At 44.9% G+C, this 15,669-nt stretch overlaps 1 protein-coding gene across 1 annotated transcript; it reads right to left on the reverse strand.

Moving 5' to 3' along the window:
* Positions 1-9,120: 9,120 nt before the first annotated feature.
* LOC123052152 (protein NRT1/ PTR FAMILY 8.3) lies at positions 9,121-12,727 on the reverse strand. The gene is made up of 5 exons (XM_044475257.1): positions 12,398-12,727; positions 11,789-11,897; positions 11,178-11,395; positions 10,478-11,028; positions 9,121-10,115 (listed from the first exon to the last, which is right to left on the reverse strand). Exons 1-5 carry the CDS (start codon positions 12,434-12,436, stop codon positions 9,308-9,310), a joined length of 1,725 nt encoding a protein of 574 aa, XP_044331192.1. The 5' UTR covers positions 12,437-12,727; the 3' UTR covers positions 9,121-9,307.
* Positions 12,728-15,669: the final 2,942 nt, after the last annotated feature.

The following is a 15,669-nucleotide window of genomic DNA, read 5'->3' on the forward strand; positions in this document are numbered from 1 at the left end:
GAGTGAAGTTGAAAATCATCGTAACAAGAAAATAAAATTTCTACGATCTGATCGTGGAGGAGAATATTTGAGTTATGAGTTTGGTCTTCATTTGAAACAATGCGGAATAGTTTCGCAACTCACGCCACCCGGAACACCACAGCGTAATGGTGTGTCCGAACGTCGTAATCGTACTTTACTAGATATGGTGCGATCTATGATGTCTCTTACTGATTTACCGCTATCGTTTTGGGGTTATGCTTTAGAGACGGCTGCATTCACTCTAAATAGGGCACCATCAAAATCCGTTGAAACGACACCTTATGAACTATGGTTTGGCAAGAAACCAAAGTTGTCGTATCTTAAAGTTTGGGGTTGCGATGCTTATGTGAAGAAACTTCAACCTGATAAGCTCGAACCTAAATCGGAGAAATGTGTCTTCATAGGATACCCAAAGGAGACTGTTGGGTACACCTTCTATCACAGATCCGAAGGCAAGACATTCGTTGCTAAGAATGGATCCTTTCTAGAGAAGGAGTTTCTCTCGAAAGAAGTGAGTGGGAGGAAAGTAGAACTTGATGAGGTAACTGTACCTGCTCCCTTATTGGAAAGTAGATCATCACAGAAACCAGTTTCTGCGACACCTACGCCAATTAGTGGGGAAGTTAATGATAATGATCATGAAACTTCAGATCAAGTTATTACTGAACCTCGTAGGTCAACCAGATTAAGATCCGCACCAGAGTGGTACGGTAATCCTGTTCTGGAGGTTATGTTACTAGACCATGACGAACCTACGAACTATGAAGAAGCGATGGTGAGCCCAGATTCCGCAAAATGGCTTGAGGCCATGAAATCCGAGATGGGATCCATGTATGAGAACAAAGTATGGACTTTGGTTGACTTGCCCGATGGTCGGCAAGCCATTGAAAATAAATGGATCTTCAAGAAGAAGACTGACGCTGATGGTAATGTTACTGTCTATAAAGCTCGACTTGTTGCGAAAGGTTTTCGACAAGTTCAAGGGATTGACTACGATGAGACCTTCTCACCCGTAGCGATGCTTAAGTCTGTCCGAATCATGTTAGCAATTGCCGCATTTTATGATTATGAAATTTGGCAAATGGATGTAAAAACTGCATTCCTGAATGGATTTCTGGAAGAAGAGTTGTATATGATGCAACCGGAAGGTTTTATCGATCCAAAGGGAGCTAACAAAGTGTGCAAGCTCCAGCGATCCATTTATGGACTGGTGCAAGCCTCTCGGAGTTGGAATAAACGCTTTGATAGTGTGATCAAAGCATTTGGTTTTATACAGACTTTTGGAGAAGCCTGTATTTACAAGAAAGTGAGTGGGAGCTCAGTAGCATTTCTGATATTATATGTGGATGACATATTGCTGATTGGAAATGATATAGAATTTCTGGATAGCATAAAGGGATACTTGAATAAGAGTTTTTCAATGAAAGACCTCGGTGAAGCTGCATATATATTAGGCATTAAGATCTATAGAGATAGATCAAGACGCTTAATTGGACTTTCACAAAGCACATACCTTGACAAAGTTTTGAAGAAGTTCAAAATGGATCAAGCAAAGAAAGGGTTCTTGCCTGTACTACAAGGTGTGAGATTGAGTAAGACTCAATGCCCGACCACTGCAGAAGATAGAGAGAAGATGAAAGATGTTCCCTATGCTTCAGCCATAGGCTCTATCATGTATGCAATGCTGTGTACCAGACCTGATGTGTGCCTTGCTATAAGTTTAGCAGGGAGGTACCAAAGTAATCCAGGAGTGGATCACTGGACAGCGGTCAAGAACATCCTGAAATACCTGAAAAGGACTAAGGATATGTTTCTCGTTTATGGAGGTGACAAAGAGCTCATCGTAAATGGTTACGTTGATGCAAGCTTTGACACTGATCCGGACGATTCTAAATCGCAAACCGGATACGTATTTACATTGAACGGTGGAGCTGTCAGTTGGTGCAGTTCTAAGCAAAGTGTCGTGGCGGGATCTACGTGTGAAGCGGAGTACATAGCTGCTTCGGAAGCAGCAAATGAAGGAGTCTGGATGAAGGAGTTCATATCCGATCTAGGTGTCATACCTAGTGCATCGGGACCAATGAAAATCTTTTGTGACAATACTGGTGCAATTGCCTTAGCAAAGGAATCCAGATTTCACAAGAGAACCAAGCACATCAAAAGACGCTTCAATTCCATCCGGGATTTAGTCCAGGTGGGAGACATAGAAATTTGCAAGATACATACGGATCTGAATGTTGCAGACCCGTTGACTAAGCCTCTTCCACGAGCAAAACATGATCAGCACCAAGACTCCATGGGTGTAAGGATCATTACTGTGTAATCTAGATTATTGACTCTAGTGCAAGTGGGAGACTGAAGGAAATATGCCCTAGAGGCAATAATAAAGTATTATTTATTTCCTTATATCATGATAAATGTTTATTATTCATGCTAGAATTGTATTAACCGGAAACATAATACATGTGTGAATACATAGACAAACAGAGTGTCACTAGTATGCCTCTACTTGACTAGCTCGTTAATCAAAGATGGTTATGTTTCCTAGCCATAGACATGAGTTGTCATTTGATTAACGGGATCACCTCATTAGGAGAATGACGTGATTGACTTGACCCATTCCGTTAGCTTAGCACTCGATCGTTTAGTATGTTGCTATTGCTTTCTTCATGACTTATACATGTTCCTATGACTATGAGATTATGCAACTCCCGTTTACCGGAGGAACACTTTGTGTGCTACCAAACGTCACAACGTAACTGGGTGATTATAAAGGTGCTCTACAGGTGTCTCCAAAGGTACTTGTTGGGTTGGCGTATTTCGAGATTAGGATTTGTCACTCCGATTGTCGGAGAGGTATCTCTGGGCCCACTCGGTAATGCACATCACTATAAGCCTTGCAAGCATTGTGACTAATGAGTTAGTTGCGGGATGATGTATTACGGAACGAGTAAAGAGACTTGCCGGTAACGAGATTGAACTAGGTATCGAGATACCGACGATCGAATCTCGGGCAAGTAACATACCGATGACAAAGGGAACAACGTATGTTGTTATGCGGTCTGACCGATAAAGATCTTCGTAGAATATGTGGGAACCAATATGAGCATCCAGGTTCCGCTATTGGTTATTGACCGGAGAGGTGTCTCGGTCATGTCTACATAGTTCTCGAACCCGTAGGGTCCGCACGCTTAAAGTTACGATGACAGTTATATTATGAGTTTATATGTTTTGATGTACCGAAGGTTGTTCGGAGTCCCGGATGTGATCACGGACATGACGAGGAGTCTCGAAATGGTCGAGACATAAAGATTGATATATTGGAAGCCTATGTTTGGACATCGGAAGTGTTCCGGGTGAAATCGGGATTTTTCCGGAGTACCGGGAGGTTACCGGAACCCCCCGGTAACTTAATGGGCCTTAGTGGGCCTAGGTGGAAGAGAGGAGAGGAGGCTAGGGCAGGGCCGCGCCCCCCTTCCCCCCAGTCCGAATAGGACAAGGAGAGGGGGGGCGGCGCCCCCCTTCCTTCCTCCCCTCCACCTCTTCCCCTCTTCCACTCCTAGTCCAACAAGGAAAGGGGGGAGTCCTACTCCCGGTAGGAGTAGGACTCCTCCTGGCGCGCCACACCTCCTAGGCCGGCGGCCTCCCCCTTGCTCCTTTATATACGGGGGCAGGGGGGCACCTCTAGACACACAATTGATATACGATATTTTAGCCGTGTGCGGTGCCCCCCTCCACCATATTACACCTCGATAATATCGTAGCGGAGCTTAGGCGAAGCCCTGCGTCGGTAGAACATCATCATCGTCACCACGCCGTCGTGCTGACGAAACTCTCCCTCAACACTCGGCTGGATCGGAGTTCGAGGGACGTCATCGAGCTGAACGTGTGCTGAACTCAGAGGTGCCGTGCGTTCGGTACTTGATCAGTCGGATCGTGAAGACGTACGACTACATCAACCGCGTTGTGTTAACGCTTCCGCTTTCGGTCTACGAGGGTACGTGGACAACACTCTCCCCTCTCGTTGCTATGCATCACCATGATCTTGCGTGTGCGTAGGAATATTTTTGAAATTACTACATTCCCCAACACGAATATAGTCGTCCAATATATCGATCTTTACGTCTCGATCATTTCGAGACTCCTCGTCATGTCCCTGATCTCATCCGGGACTCCGAACTACCTTCGGTGCATCAAAACACATAAATTCATAATACCGATCGTCACCGAACGTTAAGCGTGCGGACCCTACGGGTTCGAGAACTATGTAGACATGACCGAGATACATCTCCGATAAATAACCAATAGCGGAACCTGGATGCTCATATTGGCTCCTACATATTCTACGAAGATCTTTATCGGTCAAACCGCATAACAACATACGTTGTTCCCTTTGTCATCGGTATGTTACTTGCCCGAGATTCGATCGTCGGTATCACCATACCTAGTTCAATCTCGTTACCGGCAAGTCTCTTTACTCGTTCCGTAATGCATCATCCCGCAACTAACTCATTAGTTACATTGCTTGCAAGGCTTATAGTGATGTGCATTACCGAGAGGGCCCAGAGATACCTCTCCGATACTTGGAGTGACAAATCCTAATCTCGATCTATGCCAACTCAACAAGTACCATCGGAGACACCTGTAGAGCACCTTTATAATCACCCAGTTACGTTGTGACGTTTGGTAGCACACAAAGTGTTCCTCTGGTATTCGGGAGTTGCATAATCTCATAGTCATAGGAACATGTATAAGTCATGAAGAAAGCAATAGCAACATACTAAACGATCAAGTGCTAAGCTAACGGAATGGGTAAAGTCAATCACATCATTCTCTAATGATGTGATCCCGTTAATCAAATGACAACTCATGTCTATGGCTAGGAAACTTAACCATCTTTGATTCAACGAGCTAGTCAAGTAGAGGCATACTAGTGACACTTTGTTTCTCTATGTATTCACACATGTACTAAGTTTCCGGTTAATACAATTCTAGCATGAATAATAAATATTTATCATGATATAAGGAAATATAAATAACACCTTTATTATTGCCTCTAGGGCATATTTCCTTCAAGATTAACTTGCATACTTGGGAATGCCTATTTCCAACCGGATGTTGACTATCGTGGATTTCAATCCCAGTGGGGAAAGGGTGGCGGCTAAGGCAAGGAAAATTGTTGGCCTCCGGACGGAGACTAACCCTTGTTAACGATTGCCTAACTAACATCCCCATGTATTTGATGGGATTTTACCTCCTACAAGATGGGGTGAATGATAAAATGGATAAGGTGTGATCTCATTTCTTTTGGTAAAAAGGAAAGGGGTAAAACATACCATATCGTAAATTGGGCGACCATTAACGATTGCTTAGCGAACATTCCTACGTTCATCATGGGTTTCTACCTCCTCCAGGGCGGTAATCATAAGCAACTAGATAGGGTGAGATCCAGATTCTTCTAGGCGAAGGAGCTAGGGAAACAAAAATACCATATGTTTAAGTGGCCGGTTATTTATTCACCAAAGGAAATGGGTGGTCTCGATGTGATCAATTCCAAAATCATGAATTGGTGTTTGATCACGAAATGGGCATGGAAGATTATTATTGTCCAGGGTGGCCTCTAGCTAGACATTTTCAAAAGAAAATACCTTGTTGAGGGGGCACGGAGTTTAGGACAAATGTGAAGTTGTCCCAATTTGCAAAGGGGGTTCGGAAAGTGCAATTTTTATTGCGCCTAGGGACAAGTTTGAGATTAGAAAAGGTAGGATACCGTGCTTTTTCTTAGAGACGTGGTGTGGGGAGGCGCCCCTTAGTGATTCGTTCCTTAGGCTTTTTGCCATTGCAGAAAACCAAAATGCTAAAGTGCCGGATGTGTGGGTGCAAGGTTGATGGGAACCTACAATTAGGCGGCTGTCGGGGTCCCAAGAAGCACAAGAGTGGGAGGGGCTTAGCAGCGCCATCGCTGATACTGGAATCACCACTTGGCATGACGTGTTCAGATGGCGCCTAGAGCAATCTGGAAGCTTTTCTGTTGGTTCCCTCTACAAAGACATTTTTTGTTCAACAACTCCATGTAATTTAAGTGGGATTTGGCAAGCAAGAATTCCGTCCAAAATTAAAAATTTCCTTTGGCAAGTAGCTAGAGGTAGGATCCCAAGTGGGGACCAGGTGCTAAACGGCATGGACCTGGCGACGGGAAATGTATCTGGTGTGGGGAGGATGAGAATTGTGATCATATTCTATTTTGGTGCATTGTTGCTAGATTCGCTTGGAGCGTTCTCAGAGATGCCACGGGATGTAGGTTGAATCCTAGCAACTTTGTCGGCCTATATCGCCTAATTAACACCACGCGGCGGAAGGACTGTACACTAACTTGGGTTGGCTTCATTGTGCTAGCATGGACTCTTTGGACTACGCACAATAAAGCTTTGATTGAGGGAAAGTTTTTCTAGCATCCGACTGACTTGATGTATAAATTGGGGATCATTTTGCGGCTGTGGAAGCTACTGGCGAGAAAAGCGGAGCGACTCGCCGATAGCCTGCACGCAAGATGCGCTGAGCTCTGTCGACCGGGACGTGGGGACATCACCGGCTAGGGAGCCGCCCTCGTCCTCTTCATATGTTTAGGTTTGGAGTTGGTGCACTTCTCTCTTGGGCGCTTGTCCAGCGCTGCATCTCCTTTTTGGGTCAATAATGACCTTGTATCCTCTCTGACATACCATGGGTTCATGGTCGTGCACCTATTTGAACTACCGCTTCTTTTCTTTGTTGAACCTTTAAGGGCCTCATGTTTAAGGCCGTGCATGATGCCTCCGCTCTAAATAAATATAAATTGGGTGACCATTTGCTCACTAAAAGAAATCAAAGGGTTAGGCATAATCAACACTAAGATAATGAATTGGTGTCTCATAGCCAAGTGTGCATGAAAAATCCTTACCAGCGAGGGAGGGTTATAGCCGACTATCTTTAAAAATAAATACTTGACAAATGGGGGCACTTCGGTTCATGTCAACGAAGGAGGTTTTGCCAAGGTTGTGGGAAAAGTCCAACATCTTTTGCGATTAAGAACAAGTTTCCAGATCCACAACGGGCAATTGGCCCAATTTTGGATGGATGTTTGGTGCCAAGATTGCCAGCTGGGAGAATTCCACCCTAGCCTTTTTGTGACCACCTTGCAGCCTAAAGCCTCGGTGGCCGCTTGTTGGAATGGCACATATGTTGAAATCCACTATTCAATCAGGCCCTAGGGCAACCAGAGAGAGGAGTGGAGCGACCTACGCCAGGACCTCGCCCACTACCAAGATTTCGAGGGTGCGGACTTGGTTAGTTGGAAGCTTGAACCATCGGGTGAGTTTTCGAATGGGTCCCTATACCGAGCAATCTTTCAAGCAGCACCTCCTTGTGACCTCCAAGGAAACTAGAAAGCGAGGATTATTCAATCTAAAATAAAAATCTTCCTTTGGCGTCATTGGGTCAAGAGAAGTTCCGATTGGAGTTCAATATGAATCTTTGGGGACTTGAAGTTGCCCGTAACTGCATACCAAGTGCTCAAGAGGCATGGCCCAGGGGACGGCAAGTGTGTTTGGTGTGCGGAGGACGAGAATTGCTACGACATCCTTTTTCAATACATCACAGCAGGATATGTCTAGAGTGCGGTAACGGAGGCAACATGTTGCTCATGGAACCCGGCGAGTTTCGATGATCTCTAAAACCTGATCCAGGGAACTAACAACACGGATAGGCGGCTAGCCTGGGTGGGTTTTGCAGCCGTGGCGTGGGCACTTTGGACTACTAGGAACAAAGCGTTGATGGAGGGGCGATTCTTCAAGCACTCGTCTGATGTTTTATATAAAACTATTGTGTTTTTACAGTTTTAGAAACCTCGGAGGAACCACACGACCGCTCGCACATTGAGGTCTTCATTGACAAAATGCGCGCCAAATGTCGACAGCTTTGGGCGGCCCCACGACAAGGTGGCTAGGAGCCTATCGTTTTGCTCTAGTTTGGGAGTATGGAGTGCGGCAGGCAGCTTCACCCTCGAGAGTTAGTTGTAGGCGGGTGCTGCATCGCTTATTGTTGGCACCATATGGGCATGTATTAGACTACTACTTTCTGTTATTTCCTGCTTTTTATTTCCGAACCCTGTGTTGTAAAACCTAAGGGCCTCATCATTAAGGCCTGGCAAATGCCTCTCCTCTAAAAAAAACTCCCTCCATTTATGTATATAAGGCCACTTAATCTTGTTTTAAGTCAAACTTATTTAGGTTTGACCAAGTTTATAAATTTATAGAAAATAATATAAAGATCCCCACTAACCACCTAGTACATAGTTGGTTCTCCAAAAAAAATTGACAATCAAATGTATCTCTTTATTTCGGAAAATAAGGTTACATCATTGACTAAAAGAGATACAATTGAGGAAGGAACATCTATCCATGTGGTAGAATCATTATATTTAGCAAGCTAGGCAAGTTCATGAGCAATCGTATTTGCCTCTCGGTTCTCATGTTCAAAGGAAACTTTCACAAACTCTCTAGACATGAAGTAGCAATCGTTGAAGATCGCCGCTGCATTACCCGCAGCATGCATGTCACTCTTCATGGCCTCAATAACTTCAGTGCCATAAGAGCCGGTTCTCCAATTTTAATTGTGTAAACTTATGAAACATCAGACTCACTCGAGCACTCACTCTTTTCATGTATACAAGTCCACTTAATACTGTTTTGGGTTAGACTTATTTATGTTTGACTAACTTTATAGAAAAGTAAACATGTACAACACTTAACGGATATACTATGAAAATATATTTCTTGATAGATTTAATTATATTGAATTAGAATTGTAGATTGATTTTCTTTATGAACTTGATCAAACTTAAATATGTTTGACGTAAGACAATATTAAGGGGCTTTGTATACACTAAAAGAGTACGCTGCATGCCAGCTAATCAATCCATCAGCTGGTCTAATTCGTAACTTCATATCAAATGTAAAATATAAATATAAACTACACCAAATATTGCATACAAACATTTGTAAACTGTACGTATACTGTATCCTGAACATGAACGGGAGGACAGCCATTAGAAATGCTAGGAGGTATATAAGATCGACACTCTTTGCGGCATTCAGAACTTTACAAAATCATCTTTCTGAAGGTGCCATCACGGTATTATCAATACAACACATCATTCTCAGATACCCGAAGCCAATTTCTGGATACAGAAAATATTTTTCTAGTTTCGTGGCCTATATATACACTTCAATTGGTGTGGTTACAATGGATTTTAGCCATCAATAACAATTTTCTTTAATCTGTATTTACTAGCAAAATAGACATAGACAATAAAATTCACAAATGAGATGGCTGTAAGGCACCAGTAGAAGTAGTCAAGGTGCCCTTCGTTCAGGTCATCAGGTATCCATCCAGGGCTCTGCCATTCCCTAGTCAGCCCCGCAATAAGGGTGATGATAGCTGAGCTCAAGTAGTTGCCGAGAGCAGTGGTGAGCAACGCAAACGCCGTCAACATGCTCTTCATGGAGTCAGGTGCCTGGCCATGGAAGAACTCCAGCTGAGCAATGATGACGAAGCATTCGGCCCCAGCGATGACGAAGTACTGCGGCAGCTGCCACACGATGCTTAATGGATTGCCGTGCTGGACGCTCTCTAGCCTCTTTGCTTCTAAAAGAGCAGCCATTGCCATGGCAAAGATCATTAGGAAACGGCCAATCCCGATCCTCTGCAACTGTGTTAGCTCCGCTCCACTTGTGAAGAATGTCCTGGTCGCTGGTACAATGACTTTGTTCATAAGAAGAACCCAAAGTGTCACACATATCACTTCAAAGGAATACAAGGAAGCTGGTGGAATGGACAGTGAGCCAATCTTGGTGTTCATCACGGTTCCCTGCTGAATGAAGGTAGTGTGCATTTGTGAGATTGCAGCAGCAAAGAATACTCCAGTCGCCCAAATTGGAAGCAGTCGGATTAGTATTTTCAATTCCTCGACTTGAGTTACAGTACAGATCCTCCAAGAACTTTGGCAACTGCTGTTGTCCAAGGGAAGATCAGAAATAACAGCTGCCTTATCGAAGAACCTGAGAAAAAAGATAGGATTAGGGATATGAGTGAACATTCATTGTCGACTTCATACAAAACCATAGGATAGCAATGACAGTAAAAGTATGTTGCATTGTGATAAAATAACTGCATCTTTTTAGTGTCTCAGTGGTACCTTTCTCTCCAACTTCCCTTCATAAGCTTAATGAGGTACATATTATGTTGATTCATAATCAATGATTTTTTATGCTGACTTCTCTTTAGGAAATTATTAGGTAATTAGCAGCTTACTCAGCACGGACATGATTACTTCAATTGGAGCTACAACATGTAAATAAAGGTAACGTACCATATGTACAAATTTCACTGAATAAGTAACCAAAAACAGGCAGTACAGTACCTGAAATCATCAGTATGAGCTAATCTCGGTCCTCTCTTGTGTGTGTTTTTGCTCCTGGCCTCATAAAGAAGAGAGCTATCGGCAGGGATTTCTAAGCTCATGTTCTTATAAGCGGCAAAAGTAACCTGGAAAATACTCTTCATTGGGGAACCACTAGGCTCACGCCGCCGGAATATTGGTGTTCCGGCCACAAAGCCTACCAAAGCCAGAGCTATGCACGTGGTAGCAATACCATATCCTATAGCCCAGCTCACATTTTCCTGAACCCAGACTACAATGGTGCCAGAAGTAATCACACCAAAGATGACAGAGATATAAAACAAACTGAAGAAATTCCTCCTCTTTGGCGTATCTAGACTGTTCTCATTGTTGAATTGGTCTGCCCCAAGTGGAAGCAATGCGGACCTTACTCCTCCACAACCAACAGCAGATAGATACAAACCTGAGAAGAAAATTAGATTCTCAGTTCCTTTTGATGACGAGCATGAGCCAAAGTTGCATAAGGCTGGAGCAGAAGGTATAAATGATCCAACTGTAATGAGTACCATGCCCTGCAATACGCAACAGTATTTCATCATAATTTTTTCCTCAAAAGTATGCATCAACTGAATGATTAGATTAAAAATATTTCGCAAACATAAGAAAGAGGATTGAAGTATGAATAAAGTCGATGGGCTTAGCAGGAAGACTGTGATCTTACAAGTAGGTACATAACAAGGGAGATCAAGACAGTCTTGTAATTTCCCCAGTAAGCATCCGCTATGCCTGCTCCAAGTATAGGCACAAAGAAGCTAGTCCCATACCAAAGAGAAACAATTGAAGCACTTGAGGCAATGCCACCATGGAGAACTGAGCGGATATACACAACTAGGTTTGTCGCGATGCCATTGAAAGCCATGCTCTCCAAGCATTCAAGTCCTGCAGGTTTTAGTCAATCAGTATCCTTCTAATGCATGCAAATTTGATCTAATTTAAAACGTTATTAGTTTACTGTCTAACTAAAAAGTATCGGATAGTCTTGTTGAGTTTCCTGGCCACAGAACCAGCAAAAATAAGAGGATATCACCCAGGAAGATAACTGTGAAATCAAAGAACATTATGGAACATGCCTTGCATGCCAAGAATAGCTATCCTACCAGAATCAGGAATAGAGCAACTAACCATTTTATCTGAAGGCCATACTAAAGAATGTAAAAAGGGATATTCCATATATACGACTATACGAGTTGGTTGTCAGTTGTCCCATGGTCTTCAGGGAAGAAGGTTGTGAATTTAAAGGAGCAAAAACATGCTTAATACAAGAAGGCTCACCAAGAATGATTGCAGGTGGTCTCCAGTCAGAACCTCTAGGTTTAAGCTCTGGCTGTTGAGATACTTCCAGTAGAGACTGTGATTCTTCGCCATGGCATGTTGCATCATCCTGATAGAAGGTCATGTCTCAACATAAAGCATTGTTTGTGAGGAGTAAATCAAAGACAGCTTCGTACATAATTTTCCTAAGCCCAACAGTCTAACTCTATGTTCCTTGATGAATCCATTACTGGGGGAAATAAACGCTTAACATTACATCAATCTTCTCAGGTTCTGAAATTTGTATCAACTGCCCTTCGTCTATCGATGATATTCATGTCAAGGGGTGCAATTAACTTAATTCAAGTTGTGCAAAACAAATAGCATCCCGAAATATACTCCATATGCGCACTCCCTGATTATGATGTTAGCATCAGAAATACAATGTTCCCCAGCGCTCAACAGCGATCAGTCTTAGGAAGTTACGATATACAGTAATATATACAATCAAATCCACCAACAATTTCTGCTCCGCATTTCGCCCCCAGGGAACCCCAGCAAGCAAATCCATCGACAAAAAAAAAACTTAAAATGGAAAGGCTCAGGGTCGGATCTGCCAGTTAGATGTACCTTGGCGAGAATACTCGCGCGCAGGCCTCCGTCCTCCATGGCCTTCCCTCCGCGGGTCTGCTTTGGTCCCTCCCACCGAAAATATCCTCTCCCGGTCCGATGGGAGTATTAAGTACGGTGGTACCGGAGTCTGGCGGTTGGTGAGGAGAGGACGGCGACCCGGCTGGGAGCTCCAGGCCGCGCTGACCAGGCAGGCGGGCGATGCGGGCGGAGAAACCACGCGACGGAGACGCGCTCCGGCTTCTGATCCATTCTATCAACCATGATTTGACGGCTGGCACCGCATGGTACATGTGGTTAGCAAACTCAAAATTCGCATGATTTGGCGGCTGGTGTTGACTCTGGTAGGAGCATCTACAGCTGGACTTTGCAAATCCGGCCCTTCAAACCCGCGAACGCACCCATCCGGGCATATTTGTAGGCATTGATCGGACACTTTTCATATTTCCTTCTACACAGACAAGTCTCTCATACTCAATCTCTAAATTCATATAAAAGTATGCAGAGTATATAGCTAAGTACTACAGTCTATACTACTCAAATATTGTCGTTGTCGACGATGCCCGGGGCCGCCTGCACCGGAGCCGGAGCTGCCAGCGCGCGGAGCCTAGGCCTCCTGTGCCGCCTTCATCTGTTGCCAACAGCGACGCCTGGCCCCCGCAGCCGACTCCGAGCGGATGGAGTTTAGGATGGCGTGCTGCTCCGGCCACACACCCACGTCCTCCTCTATCGCCGGTGCCTCCTCCTCCCCGCCATCCAGCCGTGGCGCCTCCTTCTCCTTCTCCGCCGGCTCCTGCTCCTCCTCCGCCGGCTCCTGCTCCTCCTCCTCTTCCTCCTTCCTCGGCACCTCCTCCTCCTTGAAATCCTCCTCCGGTTCCAGAGGTAGCCTCGCCTCCCTACGGATCCGGACCTGCTCAAGGAGGAAGAGACGGTGCTAGATCGTGTAGTAGCGGTGGTGTGGGGACATGGCTAGGATCGAGTGGCGGCGGAGGAAGGAAAGAGGTGGATGTGCTAGGGCTGGGGGCACCGGCCGGCTTAAATAGCTGGCTATGGTCTCGGGCGGCAAGCCGGAGCGGCGCCATGCGGCGTTCCCACCGCAGCGACGGTCGAGGCGCCCTTCTGACCGTCGAGTTTCCCGGCGAGTTTGGGCGCCCTCAGGATATGGGGGGCGCCGGTCAGCCCGGACGTTTGAGGGCCGTTTGGGTCAAAAAATCGTGACCGGGCAGCGACCGAGCGGCCTGCCCGGGCGTATGAGATGGGTTTGAGGGGTCCGGTTGTAGATGCTCTAAGTATGGCAAAGACATAGACGAAAGGTTCTGTCGTGGTTTTGTCACGGCAGATGTCCTAGTGCGAGGACTTAGTCGTGAGGCTAACGCATCTAAGTGGTAGCTTGAACGGGGTTGGTCGGAATCGAGAGACGCGGGTTTTACCCAGGTTCGGCCCCTCGCGGTGGAGGTAAAAGCCTACATCCTGCTTCATTGATATTGATCATGATGATGTTCACGATTACATGGGTGCTCTTTCGCTACCTCTATTTCGAGAGCTATGGACTTATCTGTCTTAACTTGTCCCTCTTGGGGTGCCCTGCCCCTCCTTATATAAGTTGAAGGGGCGGCTTACATGACTAGTCCTAGTAAGATTAGAACTACTCTATTACAAGTGGAATCCTAGTCTTGCTTCCCTTGTTGGGAAATATTCCTTATGTCTTTCCTCTCAAGCCGGCCCACCGGACACCGGACCTTGAGCCAATCTTCTCAGGAGCCGCCTTATGGGCCTTGGGCCTTATCATTCTTCTAACCCGCCCTCTGGGTCACAAGTGAATCGCCAGACTCAGGTGGGTCACCAGTGAGTCGCTGATACGTCCATTTTACATCATGTTTACCTACTGTTATTTATAATATTTTTATGCATAATAATGCTTTTTGGAGTAATTCTAATGCCTTTTGTCTCATAATATGCAAGGTTCACACAAAGAGGGAGAATTCCGGCAGCTGGAAATCTGGACCTGAAAAAGCTACGTCAGGCCACCTATTCTGCACAACTCCAAATGAGCTGAAACTTCACGATGAATTTTTATGGAATATATGAAAAATACTAGAGCAAATAACTACCGAAGGGGGGCCACCTGGTGAGCACAAGACACCAGGGCACGCCCTGGTGGGTTGTGCTCAGCCCAGCCCACCTCTGGTGCCCATCTTCTGGTATATAAGTCATTTTGACCTAGAAAAAATAAAGAGAGGACTTTCGGGATGGAGTGCCGCCATCTCGAGGCGGAACTTGGGCAGGAGCACTTTTGCCCTCTGGCGGAGCGATTCTGCCGGGGGAACTTCCCTCCTGGAGGGGGAAATCATCGCCATCATCATCACCAACAACTCTCCCATCTTGGGGAGGGCAATCTCCATCAACATCTTCAACAGCACCATCTCCTCTCAAACCCTAGTTCATCTCTTGTGTTCAATCTTTGTACCGGAACCTCAGTTTGGTACTTGTGGGTGACTAGTAGTGTTGATTACATTTTGTAGTTGATTACTATATGGTTTATTTGGTGGAAGATTATATGTTCAGATCCAATATGCTATTTAATACCCCTCTGATCATGAACATGTTTATCATTTGTGAGTAGTTACTTTTGTTCTTGAGGTCACGGGAGAAATCTTGTTGCAAGTAATCATGTGAACTTGATATGTGTTCGTTATTTTGATGGTATGTATGTTGTGATTCCCTTAGTGGTGTCATGTGAACGCCGACTGCATGACACTTCACCGTATTTGGGCCTAAGGGAATGCATTATGGAGTAATTGTTAGATAATGGGTTGCGAGAGTGACAGAAGCTTAAACCCTAGTTTACGCGCTATTCGGTAAGAGACTGATTTGGATCCAAAAGTTTAATGCTATGGTTAGAATTTATTCTTAATAATTTTCTCGTAGTTGCGGATGCTTGCGAGGGGGTTAATCATAAGTAGGAGGTTTGTTCAAGTGAGAACAACACCTAAGCACTGGTCCACCCACATATCAAATTATCAAAGTAGCGAACACAAATCAAAACAATCTGATGAAAGTGACTAGATGAAATTCCCGTGTACCCTCAAGAACGCTTTGCTTATTATAAGAGACCGTTTTTGGCTGTCCTTTGCCTCAAAAGGATTGGGCTACCTTGCTGCACTTTTGTTACTATTACCGCTACTTGCTCGTTACAAATTATCTTGCTATCAAACTACTCGTTACTTATAATTTCAGTGCTTGCAGAAGATACCTTGCTAAAAACCGCTTGT

The sequence above is a fragment of the Triticum aestivum genome, chromosome 2D, assembly GCF_018294505.1.
Source record: "Triticum aestivum cultivar Chinese Spring chromosome 2D, IWGSC CS RefSeq v2.1, whole genome shotgun sequence".
In the NCBI taxonomy this organism is placed as follows: Eukaryota; Viridiplantae; Streptophyta; class Magnoliopsida; order Poales; family Poaceae; genus Triticum; species Triticum aestivum.

Bases quoted from the DNA above. Each gene is read 5' to 3' on its own strand.
- LOC123052152 (XM_044475257.1), bottom strand. From the start codon at position 12,436: ATGGAGGACGGAGGCCTGCGCGCGAGTATTCTCGCCAAG. The intron at 11,029-11,177 runs GTAAGATCACAG...TGCGTATTGCAG, and splicing joins CCCTTGTTATGTACCTACTT to GGCATGGTACTCATTACAGT. The intron at 10,116-10,477 runs GTACTGTACTGC...CTTTTTTCTCAG, and splicing joins GCTCATACTGATGATTTCAG to GTTCTTCGATAAGGCAGCTG.